Consider the following 20,615-nt stretch of genomic DNA (forward strand, 5'->3'; position numbering starts at 1 on the left):
AGATAGTGATTACACCAAATGTTGTAACCATATCTGCATCCACCATTTCCCCTGGCAGCCCATTCCACACACTGACCACCCTCTCTGTAAAAAAGTTTAAACCTTAAAAATATGCCCCCTTGTTTTGAACTCCCCCAACCCAGGGAAAAATCCTTTGGTATTGACCTTAACAATGCCCCTCCTGACTTTATAAACCTCTGTAAGGTCACCCCTCAACCTCCTACACTCCAATGAATGAAGTCCCAGTCTTTCCAGTTTCTCATAGTATCTCAAACCCTCCATTCCTGACAATATCCTGGTAGAGCTTCTCTTTTAATAATATCGTTGCGATAACAGAGAGAAGAAATTCCTTCTCACCCCTGACTTATATGGGTGATGCGTTATTTTGAGAGCATGCCCCATGGTCCCAGACTCTCCCACAAGGGGGAAGCAAGCTCTCCACGCCCACCCTGTCAATCCCCCTCAGGATCCTATCTGTTTCAATAAGGTCACCTTTGATTGTTCTAAATGCCAATGAGTACAGGCTCAGTCTACTCAACCTCTCCTCGTCAGGCAGTCCCTGATTCTGGCCGAGTGAACAAGGTTAATTATCTGAAGGATATCATCACCCGTCCAAGCAGATGAGGAACAGGAAAAGGCCATTCAGCCTCTTCAGCCCATTCTATCACTCAATCAGATCACAGAATCATCGATTCCCTACAGTGTCGAAGCGAGGTCGTTCGGACCATCACGTTTTCACCAAACCTCCGAAGAACATCCCACCCAGACCCAACCCCCTGCCCTATCCCCGTAACCCTGCATTTCCCATGGCTAACCCACCTAGCCTGTATATCCCTGGACACTATGGACAATTCCCCATGGCCAATCCACCCTGACCTGCACATCTTTGGACTGTGGGAGGAAACTGGAGCACCCGGAGGAAACCCACACAGACAGGGGGGAGGATGTGTAAACTCCACACAGACAGTCGCCCTAAGGCTGGATCATTATGGATTTCCATCTCAGTTTCATTTACCCTCTATCCTGTGGTATCCTTACCCGACAAAATCCAATTGGTTTATGTCTTGCATCTCCAAATGAATAGCATGCCCCCTTCCCCAGTCTTTCAAGGTTGCTATGTCCAGATTACTACTCTGCTGGGGCAGCAGTCTGGAAATCAATCCAAACTATCCCTGGAATCATCCTAAATCTGATGAGGAACTACACAGGGTCCCACGTTTACCCGACTGATGGATTCAAACTAAAAGAAAACACTCACCAGCTTTCTGTAGTTAACACTCAAACTGCTCCTTATTGTCATTGAAACCAGAATTGCTGGAAAACTTCAGCAGGTCTGGCACAAGCTGTGCAGAGAGAAACCGAGGCAATGCCTCAGGTCCCGTTAGCTCTGATTTCTCTCCACAGATACTGCCAGACCTGCTGAGCTTCTCTGGTAATTTACAACAAACAAAGAGCAAAGAACAATACAGCACAGGAACAGGCCCTTCGGCCCTCCAAGCCTGCCCCAACACATTTTGTCCTTCCACACTGAAACTGGCTTCACTTACAGGATCCATATCCCTCCATTCCCTTCCTATTCCTGTGTCCATCCAGGTGTTTCTTGAATGCTGCTATTGTGTCTGCTTCCACCACCACCTCTGGCAGCACGTTTCAGGACTCACCACCCTTTGTGTGAAAAACCTGCCTCACACATCACTTTTAAATGTCATCCCCCCAACCCCCCCATCACCTTGAACCTGTATCCCCTAGTAACTAATCCCTCCACACTGGGAAAAATCCTCATACTTTCCACTCATTCTATGCCATTCACAATCTTATAAACTTCCATTAGATCATTCCAATGAAAACAAACCCAGTCTATCCAAACTTTCTTCTTCGCTAAAGTCCCCCCAGACCAGGCAACATCCTGGGAAAACGTTTTCTGTTTTTCTGATTGTTTCAGATTTCCACCATCTGCAGGTTTTAGTTTTTTTTGTTGAGCTCCTTATTACAAAGAGATTGACTGCTAACATAACAGTCTGTAACTTAAACTCTACCCCTCTTACATTCCCCTCTCTCACTGATAGACAATATACAGAGACATGGACTAAGAGTGGGAAAGGGAACCAAACTGAGGGAAACACAGTTCAATGGCACGAGCCGAGACCACAGGGACTGATGAGTCTTTTCACTAGTTTCATCTCATTCTTTTTCACCCTTTACTGATGACACGAAACAGTTTTCACTGATGCCATCTTTCATTCACTAGATGAGAATTTGACTTTTAAGGGATTTGCAGAGAAATTCATTCATGAGGCATAGGCATTGCTGGCTGAGTCAGCATTTATTAGCCATTAGCTGGTGGTGAGCTGTCCTCTTGAACCGCGACAGTCCATGTGGTGTAATCACTATCTAACAATCTCCAGTACCGCAGTCACATTCCCCCAGCCAAGAGAGTTAAGTCCAGTATACATACCCTGCCCCTTCCGAACCCCTAGCCCCATGGTATTCGGCTGCACTGCACCTCTCCAGAGCCACACTATCTTCCCTTAGATGCTGTGCCCAGAATTGAACCCAGTTGCTCGAACTGAATGCCAAAGGGCCCTGAGTAATTACAGACCACCTCCTGCAGGATGCAAGCACAGACTGCATCTTCTGGAGCACCTCATCAGCAACATTGACCACTTCAAACAAAAATCTCCCATCTGTTCAAAACTCAGAGCCCCGGTATTTATAACTTCAGGCCCAGTACCTATAATCAGGATAATCTGAGATTAAATCCCTGAGGAGCTGAGGACTCTTCATTCATTTTGAGAATACTTAGAAATCATTAGCTGGTCTTCATGCAAAATGCAATTAATTCTCATACAGACTCAAGCTAGGAAACTGATTGTCCTGTAGGGAATGAGTCTCCACCCCCATTCTGTCCATGTATGTCTCCAGTGCCACAGTAACTCAGCTGTTAGCTCCTCTCTGAATGGATTCTCGATTGGACAAACTCCTCCTCCCCAAGGCTAACCCAGTCAGATCTCTGCCTTGACCAATCAGAGCCCACTGATTGGGAACCTACCCCTATCTTGCCGGTCTGAGCAGCCAGGTGCAGGGGTGTCAGACCCTGGAGGTTGGTGATCTTCTCCAGGTTCTCGCTGGGCGATATGTCCGTGCTCCTCATCAGGATAAAGTCGTACATCTCTGTCACAAAGCTCCGAGCTTCCACCGTGTCGTAGGCGATGGTTACCAGGGCGTGTAGCACCGTGTTTCCTGCCCGGTCCTGTGCCCGGGGGTCTGCGCCATGCTCAATCAGGAAGGTCACAATGTCCAGTTGGTTGGTACAAGCAGCCAGACTGAGGGGGAAGCCTCCTGGGTCCCGTATGAGCAGGGGGAGGGGAAACAACACCATCTTGTAAGTCACTGTGCCTGATAGACATAATAATCTCTGCACCCCAGTTCCCTCCCCCACCCCCCTGCTCCTTTCCAATGGCCATGACTCCCATCACCAACCTCCCCCTCCCCCACACCCCACCCACAATGACAGATAACCACTCTTCTCAACTCACATCATCATGGGAAATGTTCCAAGCTTTTTGACTGCAGAGAGCATCACTATCCTATCCTGATCATTTTATAATTTACCCGCCAGATGTGGGTGTCACTGGCTGGGCCCAGTATTTATTGCCTGTCCCTAATTGCCCCTTGAGAAGGTGGGGGTGAGCTGCCTTCTTGAACCGCTGCAGTCCATGTGCTGTGAGTTGACCCACAATGTCCCTTAGGGAGGGAATTTTAGGATTCTGACCCAGTGACACTGATGGATGGGAAGTGACTTGAAGAGGAACATGATATTTTCCACATCACACCTGTCTTCCACTACCAGCCAGGAGTTGGGATATGAAACACTCATTAATATACGATTGGCCAAGTCTTCGCCAGGAGCAGAGACCAGTAAACATCTCAATGCTTCACTAGTCCGTCACTGACACGGAACCCTGGCTTTCTACTGCAACAGGGAATGGAGCACGGCTAGTTCCAGGTTACACAGCGAGGTATTCAAAAAGGGAGGGAGACTCACAGCAGGAAACTATAGACAGTTGTTTAATACCTGTCTTTGGGAAAATGTGAGAAGCTCTTACTAAAGACAAAATCATGTCTCACAAACTTGATTGAGTTTTTTTGAAGAAGTAACAAAGAGGATTGATGAGGGCAGAGAGGTAGATGTGATCTATATGGACTTCAGTAAGGTGTTCGACAAGGTTCCCCATGGGAGACTGATTAGCAAGGTTAGATCTCATGGAATACAGGGAGAAGTAGCCATCTGGATACAGAACTGGCTCAAAGGTAGAAGACAGAGGGTGGTGGTGGAGGGTTGTTTTTCAGACTGGAGGCCTGTGACCAGTGGAGTGCCACAAGGATCGGTGCTGGGCCCTCTACTTTTTGTCGTTTACATAAATGATTTGGATGCGAGCATAAGAGGTACAGTTAGTAAGTTTGCAGATGACACCAAAGTTGGAGGTGTAGTGGACAGCGAAGAGGGTTACCTCAGATTACAACAGGATCTGGACCAGATGGGCCAATGGGCTGAGAAGTGGTGTGCTATACATCTCTATAACTCTATGACATGAGGACACTTGGATAAATTCACAATAGTCAGGCAGAGTCAACATGGTTTGAAGCAATGTTTAACCCATTTATTAGAATTCTTTGAAAAAGTACTATGTACTGTAGTTAAAGGGGAACCAGTGGATATTATGTATTTAGATTTTCAGAAAGCATTTGCTAAAGTGCCATATTACAGTAATGTCATGGATAATACATTCGCATGGACAGGGGATGGGCTAAGCCAAGAGAAACTGAGAATGGGTCAGTTTCTGGCTGGCAAGATGTAACAAGTGGTGTTCCTCAAAGATCAATGCTGCGACCTCAACTCTTTACAATTTATAGAAAGGATTTGGATGACGGGCTGGACAGAATTGTTACCAAATTTACTGATGACACAAGGCCGGGTTGGAAAGTGAGTTTGATGGGGACAGGAGGATGCTGAAGAGGGATTTGGATAACTTCCATTAAGATCTGGAAAGTGGGGGATAAAATTAAGAAAAGAAATTGTCTGTTTTGGCGGAGAGAATGTAAAGGAAGCTGAGCATCTAAATGGTGAGAGATTGCAGGGCTCTGAGATACAGAGGGGCCTGGGTGTCCCAGTGCATGAATCATCAAAACGCAAGCAAAAAGGAAAATGAGTGGAATGTTTTAATTTATTGCAACTGGAAGTGAACAAAAGAAGAGGGAGATTATGCTCCAGTTATACAGGGCACTGGTGAGACCATATCTGGAGTATTGTGTACAGAACATTGTTTAAGGAGGGATTGTAAATGCTGTTGGAGTTAATTCAGAGAAAGGTTACCAGACTAATCCCTGCCCTGGGTGGATCATTTGATGAGGAATACTGGTCAGACTGGGCTTGTTCTGCAGGAGTTTATACGAGTCAGCCGTGACCTGACTGAATCCTCTTCGATCCTGAGGGGTCTTGACCGGGTGGATATGGAGCAGATTCTGGATTAGTGGTGCTGGAAGAGCACAGCAGTTCAGGCAGCATCCAAGGAGCTCCGAAATCGATGTTTCGGGCAAAAGCCCTTCATCAGGAATACAAAGCGGATGTCACTGATGAAACATGGCTCTGGGCCACCCAATGAGACCTCCTTCCCATGGTGCACCATGACTCTGTGTATCTCCCTTCCTCAAAAGGCAATGGAGGCAGAGTCTTTGAATCTTAAAGTAGAGGGCAATAGTTTGTTGATTAGATAGAGGGTGAAAGGTCATCAGGGTGTGAGCGGGAATAATCCGATCAGGCTTAATGTTTTTGAGTGATAGAGGGATGGGGTGTCTGTGTGATTTAAACATGTCAGCTGGGAGGCTCCACCCTTTCCCAGTCCCTGAACTATTACCTGCACAAACATACCATAGATTACCACAGAATCCGTGTCCATAATCTGGCTTTTCTCCACCATTCTCTCCCACTGCCACTTCACTAACTTGTTTATTTGTCGAATCCTCGACTGTGTCCCTGTGTCTCATTTGTTCAGTGTGTGTCAGTCAGGGATTGTGTATCAGTCAGTGAGTGTGTGTCAGGCAGTGTGTGTATCAGTCAGTGAGTGCGTGTCAGGCAGTGTGTGTATCAGTCAGTGAGTGTGTGTCAGGCAGTGTGTCAGTCAGGCACTGTGTGTCAGTCAGTGAGCGTGTGTCAGTCAGTGAGTGTGCATCAGTCAGACCGTGTGTGTGAGTCAGTGAGTGTGCATCAGTCAGACTGTGTGTGTGAGTCAGTGAGTGTGTGTCAATCAATGTGTGTCAGTCAGACAGTGTGGATCAGTCAGTGTGTGTCAATCAGTAAGTGCGCGTCAGTCAGGCAGTGTGTGTCAATCAGTGATTGCATGTCAGTCAGTGAGTGTGTGTCAGCCAGTAAGTGTGCATCAGTCAGGCAGTGTGTGTATCAGTCAGTGAGTGTGTGTCAGGCAGTATGTGTCAGTCAGTGAGTGTGCATCAGTCAGACTGTGTCTGTGAGTCAGTGAGTGTATGTCAATCAATGTGTGTCAGTCAGACAGTGTGGATCAGTCAGTGTGTATCAGTCAATGAGTGTGCATCAGTCAGTCAGTTTGTGTCAGTGATGGAGTGTGTGTCAGTCAGACATTTGTGTGCCAATCAGGCAATGTGTGTCAGTGAGTGTGCATCAGTCAGGCAGTGTACGTCAGTCAGGCAGTGTCCATCAGTCAGACAGTGTGTGTCCGTCAGTGAGTGTGTGTCAGTCAGACAATGTTTGTCAATCAAACAATGTGTGACAGTCGAGAGTGTGTCAGTGAGTGTGTGTTAGTCAGGCAGTTTTGTCAGTCAAGCATTGTGCGTCAGTCAGTGAGTGTGCGTCAGTCAGTGAGTGTGTGTCAGTCAGTGAGTGTGTGTCAATCAGACAGTATATGTCAGTCAGAGAGTGTGTCAGTCAGTGAGTCTGTTGGTGAGACAGTGTGCATCAGTGAGTGAGTGTGTGTCAGTCAGATTGAGTGTGTCAGTCAGTGAATGTGTGGTATCTTCTTTATCCTTGCTGTATTTAAGATTTTATTGTTTGAACTCACCAAAATAGAAGGAACATTTTTTGTGTTTCTTGTTGCGGAAGAAGCTTCCTTTGGCCATGACATCAACAGCGGCACCGTTTCTGACCAACAGCTTGACCAGGTCACACCTCCTGCGCTCCACTGCAATGTGCAGACTTGTCTGTCCTGGAGACAGAGACACATCACAGTTGACCTTTCACCTGAGGTGGGGAGTGTGGCCGATATTTTACATGGAAAGCTAATACTGGGAAATCTAGCCTCATTTCCTACCTCTGTAAATCTTGTCAGTGTAGGCTGCATTGATAAAGGCTTCCAGGTCTCCAGTCTTCCTTGAGAAGAAGATTAGCTTCTTGACAATCTCCACAGTCTTGCAGTCTTGGGCTGCATCCTCTGCTTTGTTTGTTATTTTTAGTAAGGCTTTCATCAGGCAGGTCTGACCAGTGTTTGGATCTGTGTGTGAGTGATGTGAGAAAGTCCAGAGTGAGGGAAGCTCCAGATGTTCCTATTGGAGGGGGTTCCTGCTAATTTCCTCCCTCCCAGGATCTGCTGAACTCTCAGACCTGACCAGGACATTGAGGTAGCAGACCTTCTGAACCCTCTGTATCTCACTCTTCCCAAATAAAACCCCACATCTCCCCATTATTTTCATAAGTTCAGTCTCTACATTCCACCATTTCTCAAAGTTGAGGGAATGAGTGTAAAGTTGCATTTAATATCCCACACAGCCCCAGGCCTATCCCAATAGGAAGCATCCAGACTTCCAAACCCGATCTCAGTCTCTGCCTTCCCACACTGACCAACATCTCATTGCAAAGCTGATTGTTTTGGGGGCCTGATATATTTTTAATCCATTCACCAAAAAAACAAGAAAGATTTTTCTTTTCAGATACCAGTCTGATCCAATGGGCAGGGTCACATGGAGGAGGCAGGAAAATGATATGAAATGAATTGCTCCTTCAGAGTCCTCACAGACATGATGGGCTGAACGGCCTCCTCCTGTGATAAAGTGTCTAACTCCAGCAACCCGTTCTCCTGTGCTAACTGTATTCCTATCCACTTGTTCTCTGTGAGATCTGTTAGACAATACTGATCCTCCCTGGTATCTCTCCATCTGGACATTTTGTAACTTTGCCTAATTGTTGAATCTTTCAGTAGTCAAAGGAGAGTGTAGGGAAATGGTTCTGAAGGGGTTAATGTTCATTTCCCATTGGATCCACCCATTCTATTGATATCACACATCCATTCCCCACCATTCTGTGGTTTGAGAGCTTTGGCCCAGCTTTTGGAGGGAGCAGACAGATCTGTCCCCACTCCATCAGTCCTAGTCTTTCTGCCTGACCCAATGTGGTTGTACATCTCACGCTCACAGAATAAACCACCTCATTATCATCTTCTGAGGGACTCTGCAGTGGTGTATCCTCTACCACATTTTAAAAATTCATCCTCAGGACATGGATGTCATTGACTAGGCCAGTATTTATTGTCCACACCTAATTGCCGAGAGGGCATCTAAGACTCAACCACATTGCAGCAGGTGAAGACTCATATGTAGGCCAGACCAGGTAAGGATGGTAGATTCCTTCCCTGAAGGACATTAGTGAACCAGATGGTATTTTCCAACATGGGTTCATGGTCATCATTAGACTCTTATTTCCAGATTTTTATTGGATTCACATTCCATCATCTGCCATGGCCGGATTCGAAACCAGGTCCCCAGAATATTAACGAGGTTTCTGGATTAACAGCCCAGAGATAATATCACTAGCCCATACCCTCTCCTATCACTCGCTAGGCTCCAGATAAAGCAAAGACAAAAGCGGATTAATGGTAGCAAGCTCCCTCAGACAATTCAAGCAGGCCTCAAAATAATCAGGGTGGAGGGTTCGAGGGATTTCTAAGGGACAGAGTTGAGAGTGCTTCATAAAAAATGACTTCCTCTCTCTCTCTCTCAATCTTTACCTTTTAATATTTGATGAGAGAGATAGCCATTAGATTCCTTGACCTTTCCAAGTAAGGTATCTATGGTGTCCAGATCTCCTTCAAAGATGGCGTTGAAGAGCTGAATCCGACACGCTTTGTAATCGAGCTGATGCCTTGACAGAATGAAGGGGACAAATTCAGTTTCCCAACAATATCTAAGAACATCCGCTATTTCCCAACTGATCCCAATCCAATCACCACTTTCACCCAGAGGCCCCAAGGACTGTTGACTGAAGCGTTTAGTTATGGAATGTTGGTGGGTGGTCCATCTCTTGCTCAAGGTGTCAGTTGTAACTGGTTAGTGATAGTTAGTGATGGTTGGTGATGGTTGGTGATGGTTAATGATGGTTGGTGATGGTCAGTGATGGTTGATGATGGTTAGTAATGGTTAATGATGGTTGGTGATGGTTGGCAATGGTTAATGATGGTTGGCGATGGTTGGTGATGGTGCCAGTCTAGTAACTCAGAGTTTGTGTTGAGATTGGAACCTGAATTCACCAAAATACCCAATAACTACAAGAACAGCCAATCTTCTCATAACTCCGTTAAGTTATTCAGGTATGAGTGTCTAGTCTGACTACATGTGACTCTTGTCCTCACTATGGAACAGATTCTTAATGAGGACTAATCATGCAGTTGGACATGAAACTGATGCAAGTGTCGAGGGAGGGACAATTCGTACAGTTATACAGCACAGTGGAGACCCATCAGCCCATCGGTCTATGCTGATAGAGTCAGACAGTCATAGAATCCTAAAGCACGGAGCCAGGCCCTTTGGCCCTAACTGGTCCATGCCAACCAAAATGTCCATCCACGCTAACCGCATTTCCCTGCCCTTGGCCCATATCCTTCTAAGCCTTTCTTATCCATGCTTTTGTCCAAATGCCTTTTAAATATTGTTAATGTACCTGCCTCAACCACCTCTGCTGGCAGCTCATTCCATATGCATACCACCCTCTGTGTAAAAATGTTGTCCCTCAGGTTCTCTTTTATTCTTTCTCCTCTTACCTTAAACTGATGCCCTCTAGACCTCGATTCCCCAACTCTGGGACAAAGACTGAGTGCATTCACCCTATCCATACCTCTCATGATCTTATATACCTCTACATGGCCCCCCTCAGTCTCCTATGCTCTAAAGAAAAAAGGTCCTGTGCTTGTCCAACCTCTCCCTATGTCGCACTAATCCCATTTTCCTAAACACGGTCCTTATCCTTGAACAGTACAACATTTCCAGTGTTTATCCAAGTACTGTTTAACATTTTTGAGGTTGATCTGCCTCACCCAGGCAGAACATTCCATATTCCCGCTGTTCAGTGATGGTAACGCCATGAACTATCAAGGTGGTGCAATGGTTAAGTTCTGTCATTTCGGTGAGGGTCATTGCCTGGCACTTTTGTGGGGCAAAGGTTACTTATCACATGTCAGCTCATACCCGGATATGTCCATGTTTGTCGTACTTGTGGTAACTGCTAACGTACAGGAGCTTTCCTCGCCCATGTTTAACCTGAAGTCATGAGGTTTCATGGGGTCCAGAGTCAATGTCCCCTTCCTCCTGTATACCAGTGTGCTACCATCTCTGCCAGTGATGTGTGCTTTCTAAGTCTGTGAGTATGTTGCAATTCCACCCAGCTGTCCAGACCAATATTAATCCAAACCAATCTTTTATCTCATTGTCTTGCTGGGATCTTGCTATGTATGAACTGAAGGCCAAATTTCCCTATATCACAGCAGTCACTGTTCTTTGAAAATTCTTCAATGACGGAAAAGCACTTTGGGATGCTAAGTCCTGTGGCTGTGAAAGGTGCTACAGAAATTCAGGTTCTTTCAGTCAGTCTCTCCTAGCCCTCCCAGATGGCCCGGGGGAAGGAGATGGATTCTCACCTGGGTTCATCGTTGCACCCGACTGGAGCTCCATCTTTGTTGTTCACTCTGGCCACACAAAACAATAAAGGAGAGTTTGAGTCTTCTCGCACAGACTGGAACACGGATTACAGATCAGGTCCGAGCAAGCCATCCCCTCCTCACCAGGGATCAGTTCCCAGCACAAAGACCAGAAACCACAGTCAGTGGTTCAGGGGGAGGTGGAGAGTGACAAAGGAGGCAGGCACTGGGGCAAACTGCAGCGAAAGCAGTTCAAGCTGAGAAACGTACAACCATTGATTTAGGATGCAAGGAACTGTACCAGAACCGCATAGAGCCAGGATGACTAATCCAATTCCCCAAAATGAAGAAACCTGTATTGTGTGTTTAACAATACGATGGAAGCCATTCAGGATTGGTGAGTTGGAGGAGCCGGTGTTGGACTGGGGTGGACAAAGTTAAAAATCACACAACACCAGGTTATACTCCAACAGGTTTTAATTGGAAGCACTAGCTTTCGGAGCGACGCTCCTTAATCAGGTGGTTGTCTCAAATTCAGGATTGAGATGAGGAAGAATTTCATCACTCAGAGAGTTGGGAACCTGTGGAATTCTCTCCCACAGGAAGCTGTTGGTGACAGTTTTTTTTTAGATTAGATTAGATTACTTACAGTGTGGAAACAGGCCCTTCGGCCCAACAAGTCCACACCGACCCGCCGAAGCGCAACCCACCCATACCCCTACATTTACCCCTTACCTAACACTACGGGCAATTTAGCATGGCCAATTCACCTGGCATGCACATCTTTGGACTGTGGGAGGAAACCGGAGCACCCGGAGGAAACCCACACAGATACGGGGAGAACGTGCAAACTCCACACAGTCAGTCGTCTGAGGCGGGAATTGAACCCGGGTCTCTGGCGCTGTGAGGCAGCAGTGCTAACCACTGTGCCACCGTGCCGCCCACAAGGTTTATACGAGTTTATTAGATATACTCAACAGGGAGCTGGACGTGACCTATATGGCTAAAGGAATCAAGGGGTATGGAGAGAAACTGGGAATAGGATACTGAGATTACGTGATCAGCCATGGTCAGATTGAATGATGGAGCAGGCTTGAAGGGCCGAATGGCCTACTTCTGCACCTGTTCTCTGTGTGTCTATAGTTGACGATGCTACCCCTTTAAGCCAGTTGGTCAGGTGACCCAGAGGGGTCCAGTCTTAAACTGGTTGTGGTGGTGGGAGCATCGTCAACAAGGGGTTACTTTTCCGATTTACCATTTGTCTCCCTGGGATATCATTCATGGTTCCGATGGAAGCACCAACATAAAATCAACAACTAGAACAGCAAAACACATAACTGCATCAAGGGCTCTTGTAGTCCAAGGGTAGTGTCCCTATCTCTAAGCCAGACCAGCTGAGTTCAAGCCCTGAGAGGTGTCTGAAACAGTTGATTGAATGAGCTATGAGTACCAGCCTGTGGGATGTAGATGTCAAATAGCGCAAGTACCTGGCAGTTTGACTTTCATCAACATGACAGCCGAGCAGGGCGTAATTATCTTTCACTGCTGTTTCACAAGGTTTATACGAGCTGTGAAATCAAATACAACAAAAACAGAACATCACAGGGGGCTGCTGGATGGTACGTCGAGACTCCCATCATCTTACAGGAGTAGGGACAGAGATCGTGGGTATATTGGCAGTAATCCTCCAGGAATCGTTAGATTCTGGAAAAGTCCCAGAGAATTGAAAATCTACTGATATAAAACCCTAATCTAAAAAGGGATGGAGAGGAAAAACATAATTAGGACAATTAGCTGAACATCTGTTAATAGGGAGGCGTTGTATAAAGGATATAGCAGAGTGTTTAGAAGTACATAATCTGAGTAAGCAGAGTCAGTGTGGCTTCATGAAGGGGAAATCATCCTGACAAATTTACTTTCAGGGGTTCTTTGAGGGGATAACAAACAGGACAGATAAGGGGGAAACAGTAGATGTAATATATTTGGGTTTTTAGAAGGCATTTGATAAGGTATTACCCATGAGGCTACTTATAAAGTTAAGAGCCCATGATATGGGAGGGGGGTGGGGTAGTTATATATACATGGATGGGGATTGACAAAGTAAGACAAGAAAGCAAGTTGGGATAGGAGGGGAATTTTCGGAATCACAGCCTGTAATTCAGGGATCAGTGCTGGGCCCACAATTATAGCTTACACATACTGATGACCTGGATGTGGACGGTTAAAGCATTACTGCGAAGTTTGCAGATGACTCTAAAATAAACAGAAAGACAAGAGGTGAGGATGATACAAAGAGTCTGCAGAAGGATATAAACAGATCAAGCAAGTGGTGGATGGAATATAATGTGAAATTATGCACTTTGGCAGGAAGAGTCGAGGAGCTGACTATTATTTAAATGGGAAAAGGCTGCAGAAAGTTACAGAACTGAGGGACTTGGGGATCTTTGTCTCTGCATCACAAGAAAATAGTATCCAGGTTCAGTGGGTAATAGGGAAGGCAAATAAATGTTAGCCTTTATTTCAAAGGGAATAGAGGAGGCCTTGTTAAATCAATACATGACATTTGCTGAGCCACTGCTGGAATACTGGGAACAGTTTGGGTCCTTTATCTAAGGAAATCGTACTGGCATTGGGGGCAGTGCACAGAAAGTTGACTAGCTGATATTAGCTATGGAGGGACTGTTCTATGAGGGCGGGTTGTATAGGTTGAGCACATAGTTAGACTCATAGAGTTATAGAGATGTACAGCACAGAAACAGACCCTATGGTCTAACTCTCCATGCCAACCAGATATCCTAAAGTAACCTAGTCCCATTGCCAGCACTTGGCCCATATCCCTCCAAACCCTTCCTAATCATATACCCATCCAGATGCCTCTTAAATGTTGCAACTGTACCAGCCACCACCACTTCCTCTGGCAGCTCATTCCATACACGTACCACCCTCTGTGTGAAAAAGTTGCCCCTTAAGTCCCTTTATATCTTTCCCCTCTCACCCTAAACCTTCGGCCTCTAGTTCTGGACTCCCTAACCCCAGGGGAAAGATTTGGTCTAATTACCCTAACCATGCCCCTCATGATTTCGTAAACCTTTATAAGGTCACCCCTCAGTGTTCGATGCTCCAGAGAAAACAGCCCCAGCCTGCTCAGATCCTCCAACCCTGGCAACATCCTTGTAAATCTTTTCTGAACCCTTTCAAGTTTCACAACATCTTTCTGATAGGAAGGAGACCAGGGTTGCACGCAATATTCCAACAGTGGCCTAACCAATGTCCTGTACAGCCGCAACATGACCTCCCAACTCCTGTACTCAATACTCTGACCAATAAAGGAAAGCATACCGAACGCCGCCTTCACTATCCTATCCACCTGCGACTCTACTTGTTGGAGTTTAGAAGAATGAGAGGTGACATACACATCCTCAGGAGGACTCCCCAGGGGAGATGCAAAACGTTTGTCTTCCCTTGGGAGAGTCCAGGAGCACAGGGCATTCCCTCAAAATAAGGGATCATACATTTGAGACAGAGATGAGGAGGAATTTCTTCTCTCGGAGTGGAGTGAATCTGGGGATTAATTTACCACAGAGGGCTGGGTTGTTAAGTAGATTCCAACCTGACGTACAGATTTCAGTCAGGAAGGGAATGGAGGGTTACAGAGAAAAGGCAGCAAAGTGGGGTCAGGGAGCTTTGACAGACAGACTGAAGGATTGTTAATGGATAATGAACACACTGATAGACATTTCAGGAATGTAACTGGAGAATTAACATAGAAAAAAAATACAGCGCAGTACAGGCCCTTTGGCCCTCGATGTTGCGCCGATCCAAGCCCACCTAACCTACACTAGCCCACTATCCTCCATATGCCTATCCAATGCCCGTTTAAATGCCCATAAAGAGGGAGAGTCCACCACTGCTACTGGCAGGGCATTCCATGAACTCACGACTCGCTGAGTAAAGAACCTACCCCTAACATCTGTCCTATACCTACCACCCCTTAATTTAAAGCTATGCCCCCTTGTAATAGCTGACTCCATACGTGGAAAAAGGTTCTCATGGTCAACCCTATCTAAACCCCTAATCATCTTGTACACCTCTATCAAGTCACCCCTAAACCTTCTTTTCTCCAATGAAAACAGCCCCAAGTGCCTCAGCCTTTCCTCATACGATCTTCCTACCATACCAGGCAACATCCTGGTAAACCTCCTCTGCACCCGTTCCAGTGCCTCCACATCCTTCCTATAGTATGGCGACCAAAACTGCACACAATACTCCAGATGCGGCCGCACCAGAGTCTTATACAACTGCAACATGACCTCAGGGCTCCGGAACTCAATTCCTCTACCAATAAAAGCCAGTACACCATATGCCTTCTTCACCGCACTATTTACCTGGGTGGCAACTTTCAAAGATCTGTGTACATAGACACCAAGATCCCTCTGCTCATCCACACTACCAAGTATCCGACCATTAGCCCAGTACCCCATCTTTTTGTTACTCTTACCAAAGTGAATCACCTCACACTTACCTACATTGAACTCCATTTGCCACCTTTCTGCCCAGCTCTGCAACTTATCTATATCCCACTGTAACCTGACACATCCTTCCTCACTGTCAACAACTCCACCGACTTTCGTATCATCCGCAAACTTGCTCACCCAACCTTCTAGCCCCTCCTCCAGGTCATTTATAAAAATGACAAACAGCAATGGTCCCAAAACAGATCCTTGCGGAACACCGCTAGTAACTGCACTCCAAGATGAACCTTTACCATCAACTACTACCCTCTGTCTTCTTCCAGCCAGCCAATTCCTAATCCAAACCTCCAACTCACCCTCAATGCCATATCTCCGTATTTTTTGCAGTAGTCTACCATGGGGAACCTTATCAAACGCCTTACTAAAATCCATATACACCACATCTACTACTTTACCCTCGTCTACCTCCTTCGTCACCTTTTCAAAGAATTCAATAAGGTTTGTGAGGCACGACCTGCCCTTCACAAAACCATGCTGACTATCCTTGATCACATTATTCCTATCCAGATGTTCATAAATCCTATCCCTTACAATTCTCTCTAAGACTTTGCCCACAACAGAAGTGAGACTCACCGGCCTATAGTTACTAGGGTTATCCCTACTCCCCTTCTTGAACAAGGGAACCACATTTGCTATCCTCCAGTCTTCTGGCACTACTCCTGTAGACAAAGAGGACATAAAAATCAAGGCCAATGGCTCTGCAATTTCCTCCCTTGCTTCCCAGAGAATCCTAGGATAAATGCCATCAGGCCCAGGGGACTTATCTATTTTCACCCTTTTCAGAATTTCCAACACCTCTTCCCTACATACCTCAAAGCCGTCCATTCTAATTAATTGTGACTCAATATTCACATCGGCAACAATGTCCTGTTCCTGAGTGAATACTGATGAAAAGTATTCATTCAGTGTCTCCCCAATCTCTTCAGCCTCCACACGCAACTTCCCACTACTATCCTTGACTGGACCCATTCCTACCCTACCGTATTCCTACCCTAGTCATTCTTAATTAATGAAAGATTGCAATTAGAGGCACCAAGTGAATATTAATAATCAGATTGTTGTCATTAACAAGTTGTCAAATTGGTTTTCCATTTTACAAAAACGCAACAGCTTACCTCCAGTTAATCCCCAGGCACCACTGTAATGTACAGCGAGTCAGAAACTCGACTATATGCTGCTGTTGGATGTGTCAGGTCAATATTGCTTCACAATGAGATACATGCTACACCTGACTATTAAGAAATCAAAGTGCATACCTGTTCAGTTTACCAAAATCCATCTGATAGTTGAAGCATCCGTCAATGATATCCTCGCCTTTAAAACGCTCACAACTGCTGTGCAGAATAAATACTCTAAATATCAAATTATTCTCTCACTATTTTACAGACAAATAGAGCATTCGACAACAGCCTGATACACAGCAGTATCAGAGTCAGATTGCATTGTCTCTGATTTGCTGCACAGATTTATCATTGGGGATGGGTTTACAAATGACCGGGTAGGTAGGTAGAGAAAGCAACCCATTGGCTGCCCCTTACATAGTTAAACGGCATCTACACACTGCAATCAAGTTGTATCATAGATCATAGAATCCCTACAGTGTGGAAACAGGCCCTTCAGCCCAACTAATCTACACCGATCTTCCGTAGAGTAACCCACCCAGACCCATTCCCCCTACCCTACACTTACCCCTGACTCATGCACCTAACCTGAACATCCCTGAACATTCTGGGCAATTCCCCAAGGCCAATCCACCCTAACCTCCACACCTTTGGACTGTGGGAGGAAACCGGAGCACCCGAAGGAAACCCACGCAGACACGGGGAGAACGTGCAAACTCCACACAGACAGTCGCCTGAGGTGGGAATTGAACCCGCGTCTCTGGTGCTGTGAGGCAGGGACAGCAGGGAGAAGGGACTGAATGGCCCACACCTGCCAGCTCCTAATGGTGTTTGCCTTGTCATAGGGTCAATCCCAGGGAGCCTGTTGAGCGAGTTGTACCATTTATATTTGTTTCAATCAAGCTGTTTGCACACTCTACCACCACAGCCTCAGGTGGGACTGGTCCAGAGGGATGGACAGTACCCCACTGTACCACAGCACCCTCTGGCCTCTGGTGTTGATGTGAGTCAGTTGGCACACCAGCCTCAACCACTCAAAGCTCACTGGACACTGCTGAGGGAGTGCTGCACTGTCAGAGGGTCCGTACCGAGGGAGTGGGCACTGTTGGAGGGTCAGTGCTGAGAGAGTGACCCACTGTCGGAGGGTCAGTGCTGAGAGAGTGACCCACTGTCGGAGGGTCAGTGCTGAGAGAGTGACCCACTGTCGGAGGGTCAGTGCTGAGGGAGTGACCCACTGTCGGATGGAGGGTCAGTGCTGAGGGAGTGGGCACTGTCAGAGGGTCAGAACTGAGGGAGTGGGCACTGTCAGAGTGTCAGTGCTGAGGGAGTGCTGCACTGTCAGAGGGTCAATGCTGAGGGAGTGCCGCACTGTCGGAGGGTCAGTGCTGAGGGAGCGCCGCACTGTCGGAGGGTCAGTGCTGAGGGAGTGCTGCACTGTCACAGTGTCAGTGTTGAGGGAGTGGCCACTGTCGGAGGATCAGTGCTGAGGGAGTGCTGCACTGTTGGAGGGTCAGTGCTGAGGGAATGCTACACTGTCACAGGGTCAGTGCTGAGGGAGCGCCGCACTGTCGGAGGGTCAGTGCTGAGGGAGTGCTGCACTGTCACAGTGTCAGTGTTGAGGGAGTGGCCACTGTCGGAGGGTCAGTGCTGAGGGAGTGCCGCACTGTCAGAGGGTCAATGCTGAGGGAGTGCCGCACTGTCGGAGGGTCAGTGCTGAGGGAGCGCCGCACTGTCAGAGGGTCAGTGCTGAGGGAGTGCTGCACTGTCACAGTGTCAGTGTTGAGGGAGTGGCCACTGTCGGAGGATCAGTGCTGAGGGAGTGCTGCACTGTTGGAGGGTCAGTGCTGAGGGAATGCTACACTGTCACAGGGTCAGTGCTGAGGGAGCGCCGCACTGTCGGAGGGTCAGTGCTGAGGGAGTGCTGCACTGTCACAGTGTCAGTGTTGAGGGAGTGGCCACTGTCGGAGGGTCAGTGCTGAGGGAGTGCTGCACTGTTGGAGGGTCAGTGCTGAGGGAATGCTACACTGTCACAGGGTCAGTGCTGAGGGAGCGCCGCACTGTCGGAAGTGAGGTTGGAGCGCAGAGCTGGTCGGGAAGGTAAGTGATTGATATTTGAGTGGAATGTTCCTCCTGCAGGATGTTTGAGGTAGGGGTGACCACCAATACTCCTGCCGACTTCATCTGCAGGAAATGCAGTCAGATCCTGCTCCTCACAGACCGCGTTAGGGAACTGGAGCTGGAGTTGGATGAACTGAGGATGATTCGAGAGGCTGAGAAGGTGATAGATAGAAGCTACAGGGACATAGTTACGCCAGAGAACAGAGGTAGCTGGGTAACAGTTAGAGGTGGGAAGGGGAGGAAGCAGGCAGTGCAGGGATCCCCTGTGGTCATTCCCCTAAACAATAGGTATACCGCTTTGGATACTGGTGGGGGGGACAGCCTAGCAGGGGTAAGCTGCAGTGACCGGGTCTGTGGTGCGAGGTCTGGCTCTGAGACTCAGAAGGGAAAGGGGGAGAGGCGGAGAGCGCTAGTTATAGGAGACTCTCTAGTTAGAGGGACGGACAGGCGGTTCTGTGGACATGGGCGAGACTCTCGGATGGTTTGTTGCCTCCTGGGTGTCAGGGTCCGAGACGTCTCGGACCGTGTCTTCAGAATCCTTAAGGGGTAGGGTGTGCAGCCAGAAGTCGTGGTGCACGTTGGCACCAACGACATAGGTAGGAAGAGGGGTGGGGAGGTCATTCAAGAGCTCAGGGAGTTAGGCTGGAAGCTGAAAGCTAGGACAGACAGAGTCGCCTTCTCTGGGTTGTTGCCGGTGCCACGTGACAGTGAGGCAAGGAATAGGGAGAGAGTGCAGTTGAACACGTGGCTGCAAGGATGGTGTAGGAGGGAGGGCTTCAGGTATTTGGACAATTGGACTGCATTCTGGGGAAGGTGGGACCTGTACAAGCAGGACGGGTTGCACCTGAACCAGAAGGGCACCGATATCCTGGGGGGTAGGTTTGCTAGCTATCTTCGGGGGGGTTTAAACTAATTTGGCAGGGGGATGGGATCCGGACTTGTAGTCCAGCAAGTAGGCTAGCTGTTTGTCAGGTTGTCCAAGTGTGTGGGGAGGCTGTGAAGAAGGTAGCACTGACAGGGAATACTTGCGGACACAGAGATGGGTTCAAGTGCATATACTTCAACGCAAGGAGTATCAGAAATTAGGTGGGTGAACTTAAGGCGTGGATAGGTACCTGGGACTACGATGTTGTGGCCATCACGGAAACGTGGATAGAAGAGGGACAGGAATGGTTGTTGAAGGTTCCTGGTTACAGATGTATCAGTATGATTAGGGAGGGTGGTAAAAAAGGAGGGGGGGGGTGGCGTTGCTAATTAGAAATGGTATAACGGCTGCAGAAAGGCAGTTCGAGGGGGATCTGCCTTTGGAGGTAGTATGGGCTGAAGTCAGAAATAGGAAAGGTGCAGTCACCTTGTTGGGTGTTTACTATAGGCCCCCCCAATAGCAGCAGAGATGTGGAGAAACAGATTGGGAAACAGATTTTGGAAAGGTGCAGTAGCCACAGGGTAGTAGTCATGGGCGATTTCAACTTCCCAAATATTGATTGGAAGCTCTTTAGATCTAGTAGATTGGATGGGGCGGTGTTTGTGCAGTGTGTCCAGGAAGCTTTTCTAACGCAGTATGTAGATTGTCCGACCAGAGGGGAGGCCATTTTGGATTTGGTACTCGGTAATGAACCGGGACAAGTGATGGGCTTGTTAGTGGGTGAACATTTTGGTGATGGTGATCACAATTCTGTGACTTTCACCTTGGTTATGGAGAGAGATAGGTGCGTGCAACAGGGTAGGTTTTACAATTGGGGGAAGGGTAATTATGATGCTGTAAGACAGGATCTGAGGAGCATAAGTTGGGAGCATAGGCTGTCGGGGAAGGATTGTCGTGGAAATGTGGAACTTTTTCAAGGAACAGATACGACGTGTCCTTGATATGTATGTACCTGTCAGGCAGGAAAGAAATAGTCGTGTGAGGGAAC

At 47.4% G+C, this 20,615-nt stretch overlaps 1 protein-coding gene across 6 annotated transcripts in view; it reads right to left on the reverse strand.

The window, feature by feature from the left end:
- Positions 1 to 20,615, reverse strand: part of LOC122548230 (transient receptor potential cation channel subfamily V member 3-like) — a 100,265-nt gene that overhangs the window by 36,899 nt on the left and 42,751 nt on the right. For 4 of the 6 annotated variants that reach the window (XM_087977178.1, XM_087977180.1, XM_087977181.1 and 1 more), the window contains exons 6-12: positions 16,720 to 16,797; positions 12,419 to 12,499; positions 10,932 to 10,979; positions 9,030 to 9,163; positions 7,341 to 7,520; positions 7,092 to 7,235; positions 3,050 to 3,339 (exon numbers count right to left, since the gene is read on the reverse strand). In XM_087977178.1, the coding sequence (XP_087833304.1) occupies positions 3,050 to 3,339; positions 7,092 to 7,235; positions 7,341 to 7,520; positions 9,030 to 9,163; positions 10,932 to 10,979; positions 12,419 to 12,499; positions 16,720 to 16,797 (955 nt within the window). The remainder of the gene's footprint in view (positions 1 to 3,049; positions 3,340 to 7,091; positions 7,236 to 7,340; positions 7,521 to 9,029; positions 9,164 to 10,931; positions 10,980 to 12,418; positions 12,500 to 16,719; positions 16,798 to 20,615) is intronic. The other 2 variants (XM_087977183.1, XM_087977184.1) reach the window with 2 other exon arrangements.

This window comes from Chiloscyllium plagiosum, unplaced genomic scaffold, assembly GCF_037043375.1.
Source record: "Chiloscyllium plagiosum isolate Xiang-an unplaced genomic scaffold, Cpla_swu_hap1 HiC_scaffold_31, whole genome shotgun sequence".
Taxonomy (NCBI): domain Eukaryota; kingdom Metazoa; phylum Chordata; class Chondrichthyes; order Orectolobiformes; family Hemiscylliidae; genus Chiloscyllium; species Chiloscyllium plagiosum.